This window comes from Ceratina calcarata, unplaced genomic scaffold (assembly GCF_001652005.2).
Source record: "Ceratina calcarata isolate Rehan_Ccalc_2016 unplaced genomic scaffold, ASM165200v1 scaffold1106, whole genome shotgun sequence".
NCBI lineage: Eukaryota > Metazoa > Arthropoda > Insecta > Hymenoptera > Apidae > Ceratina > Ceratina calcarata.
The window spans coordinates 3,995-7,254 of record NW_017131977.1 but is presented as its reverse complement, the minus strand read 5'-3'; the positions used below and the strand labels follow the sequence as shown (position 1 = coordinate 7,254).

Genomic DNA, 3,260 nt, shown 5'->3' with positions numbered 1-3,260 from the left:
GAATTGCATGCTACTACTTTGCCAAAACGACATCTTTGAATGCTGCAAGTTTCATCAAAATCCGTTTCCCGTCGACCGTAAACTCCAAGTAACTCGTAAGTACCTGGCACGATTGAGCAATCAGAAACGGTGTACGAGCTTAGCCGAATTTTGCCAAATCGATCCGAACTCGATATGCTGGGATAGTTACTCACACGCTTCTAGTCGAATTCTTTAGATGGAGTTCAGGCGAAACCAATCTCAATAAACTACAGCTGAAAATTTATAATAGACTGTAGAGGATTTAGACTCGAAATTATCTCTTTATCTTTATCTTTGTTTTATTATTTACGAAAACACAAATATATATATATATATATATAAATACTTTGTCACTCGCTACAACTCCGTAAGTCCTTATTCGCTTTACAAAACTTTTATAAAAACGCACGTGTGTTCTCTCATCTAAAGTCTTATACGTTATGTCCAGAATTGGACTTTCAGGTACGTGAAAATCGGACAGAGCGCTGGCGACGCTCGGCTCCGCCGACAACGACGATGTCTGTCGTACCGACACATCATCCCCTCCCGAGGAGCTTGGTCTACCAAGCTTCTTCGCTGGTCCGGGGTAGGTTTTTAATTGCGCGAATGGTTGATGTTCGGCTGCTATATTGGTTGTTCCCTCCATCGTTTCGTCCATTTCCGTGACCTCTACGAAAGCGGGTTTCAGCCTTTCAGTCGTGATGCTGACGTGTGTACCGTTTACATTAACGATGAATACGTTATCCCTTGCCCGACTGATTACTTTGTACGGTCCTTCGTATGGTTGCTCCAAGGGTTTACGTACAGCATCTACACGTACGAAAACGTGTGTGCACGAGTAAAGAACCTTATGCGCGAAGACCTTTCTCTTTTCATAATGCGCTGCTGGAACCGATCTGACTTGCAGCATGTGCTGTTGGAACATTTCCACGAAAATTTGAGGGTCCGGTGCCGGCGTGTCTTCGGATATGAAGAATTCGCCAGGAACTCTTAACGTGGTACCATACAGCATTTCAGCGGCTGAAGCCTGTAAATCCTCTTAAACGCTGACTCTCAGTCCTAGGAATACTGTCGGAAGTATCTTTGCCCAATCTTTGGTATTGCGGCACATAATGGCAGCCGTAAGTGATCTATGCCACCTCTCTATCATCCCGTTGGCAGCCGGGTGATAAGCTGTTGTCCTAATTCTTTAGCATAAAATCAAGTTGGTAAGGGCTCGAAATAATCGCGACTCGAATTGGGTTCCTCTGTCTGTTGTGATTGTATCGGGTGTCCCGAACCTTGATATCCACGTTGAATAAAGCGCTGCAGCTACCGTTTCCACGGTCATGTCTGGTATCGGTACTGCTTCCGGCCAACGTGTGAATCTGTCTATAACAATTAAGCAATAATTATACCCTTGAGAAAGTGGTAGTGGCCCCACAATGTCAACATGTATATGTCAGAATCTGTGTTCCGGCACTGGTATGCGGTCCGGCAAGCTTTTTGTGTGTCTGCCAATTTTGCTCCGTTGACAGGCGATGCAGGTTTTGGCCCATTCGGTGATTTCTTTGTTCATGTTAGGCCATATGAATTTTCTTGCGATCGCCCTTCTGGTTGCCCTACCGCTAGGATGCGAAAAGCCGAGAGTCATGTCAAAAATGCGTTTCCGCAAGGATTTAGGTATATAAGGCCTTATATCCGTATTTGAAATGTCGCAATATACTACTATGTCTCCGTGTTGTCCACTCTTAGCGGTTTCAGTAATAGTTTAGTTGAGTTCGACTGCAGGAGATCTTGCAATTCCTTGTCTTTGACTTGTTCTTCCGCTAATTCTTGCGTACTGACGATGACAGGCATGCTCACGGCGTTCACCCTGGACAGCGCATCTGCGACTACATTCTCCGTTCCATTAATGTGCACGATGTTGGTTGAGAACTGCCCTATGTAGTCCAACTGTCGCGGTCTTCTAGGCGGAGCCTTGTCCGACTTCTGCAGGAACGCGTATGCTAACGGCTTGTGGTCCGTTTTTATGATGAGCTCTCTGCCTTCGATCATGTGCTTAAAAAATTTTACACTGTAATAGATTGCTGCTAGCTCCCTATCATACGTGCAGTATCTTTGTTCTCTGGGCTCAAATTTCTTGGATTAGAATCCTAAGGGTTCCCAATTGCTGCCACTCCATTGTTCTAACGTTGCTCCTAAAGCGACGTCTGAGGCGTCCGTATGAAGTGCTAGCACGGCATTTTCCTTAGGATGTGCCAGCAATGTGGCGTCTGCCAACTGTCGTTTGCAAAGTTCAAACGCTTTTTCCGTTTCATCGTTCCAAATTATGGGACGTTTGTCGCGATGCTTCGCTCCTACCAAATATGTGTTAAGAGGTGCTTGTGCCTCGGCAGCGTGCTTTATAAAACGCCCGTAGAAATGAATAATTCCTAGGAACCCACGTAACTCTATAATATTCTTTGGTTTCGTATACGATCGAATTGCTTCGACTCGCTCTGGCAATGGTTTGGTTCCCTCTTTGGTAACGCTGTGGCCCAAGTACTGTACCTGCTCTGCTCCGAAAACACATTTAGCAATGTTTATCGACAAGACATACTTACGCAGGCGATCGAATACTAAACGAAAATGTTTTTCATGTTCCTCTGCATTCCTGGATGCGATGAGGATATCGTCTATGTAATATCGTGCGAAATGAAGTACTCTTAACACTTCGTCCATGAAGCGTTGGAACGTTTGGGCCGCATTGCACAATCCAAATGTCATCACGTTGAACTCGCAAAGTCCAAACGGCGTTACTACAGCAGTTTTTGGCCTGTCTTCCGGTGCAACAAGGATTTGGCGGTACGCTCATGTGAGGTCCAGCGTGGTAAAAATAGTGCAATCTCGCAAACAGTGCGAAAAGTCTTGGATATGTAGAATCGAATATTTATCGGGAACCGTGATTCGATTCAGACGTCTATAATCCCCGCAGGGTCTCCATTCACCAGACTTCTTTTTGACCAAGTGCAATGGGCTGGCCCATGGGCTTCTGGATGGTTGACAGATGTAGCATGAAGTCAAATTCGAGCTTCGCAGCTTTGAGCTTTTCGGGCGACGTGCCGCTTCGTGGACTGGCGGGCCGTTGATCAATATATAGTGTTGCACGGGGTGAGCGGCGCCTTTGACCTTCCTCTGTATTGTAATATCAACATACTCCCGCAGTAGCTCCTGATATCTCTTGGTACTGTCGATTGTCAGTACCGTCGGTACTTCCG

The 3,260-nt window shown here is 45.8% G+C and overlaps 1 protein-coding gene across 1 annotated transcript; it reads right to left on the bottom strand.

The window, feature by feature from the left end:
• Positions 1-430: 430 nt before the first annotated feature.
• Positions 431-1,351, bottom strand: LOC113463941 (uncharacterized; the record flags this gene model as incomplete). Its single annotated transcript, XM_026811180.1, has 2 exons — positions 1,337-1,351; positions 431-1,057 (listed from the first exon to the last, which is right to left on the bottom strand). Coding segments are annotated over exons 1-2 (642 nt in total), but the record flags the coding sequence as incomplete, so codon positions are not given.
• Positions 1,352-3,260: the final 1,909 nt, after the last annotated feature.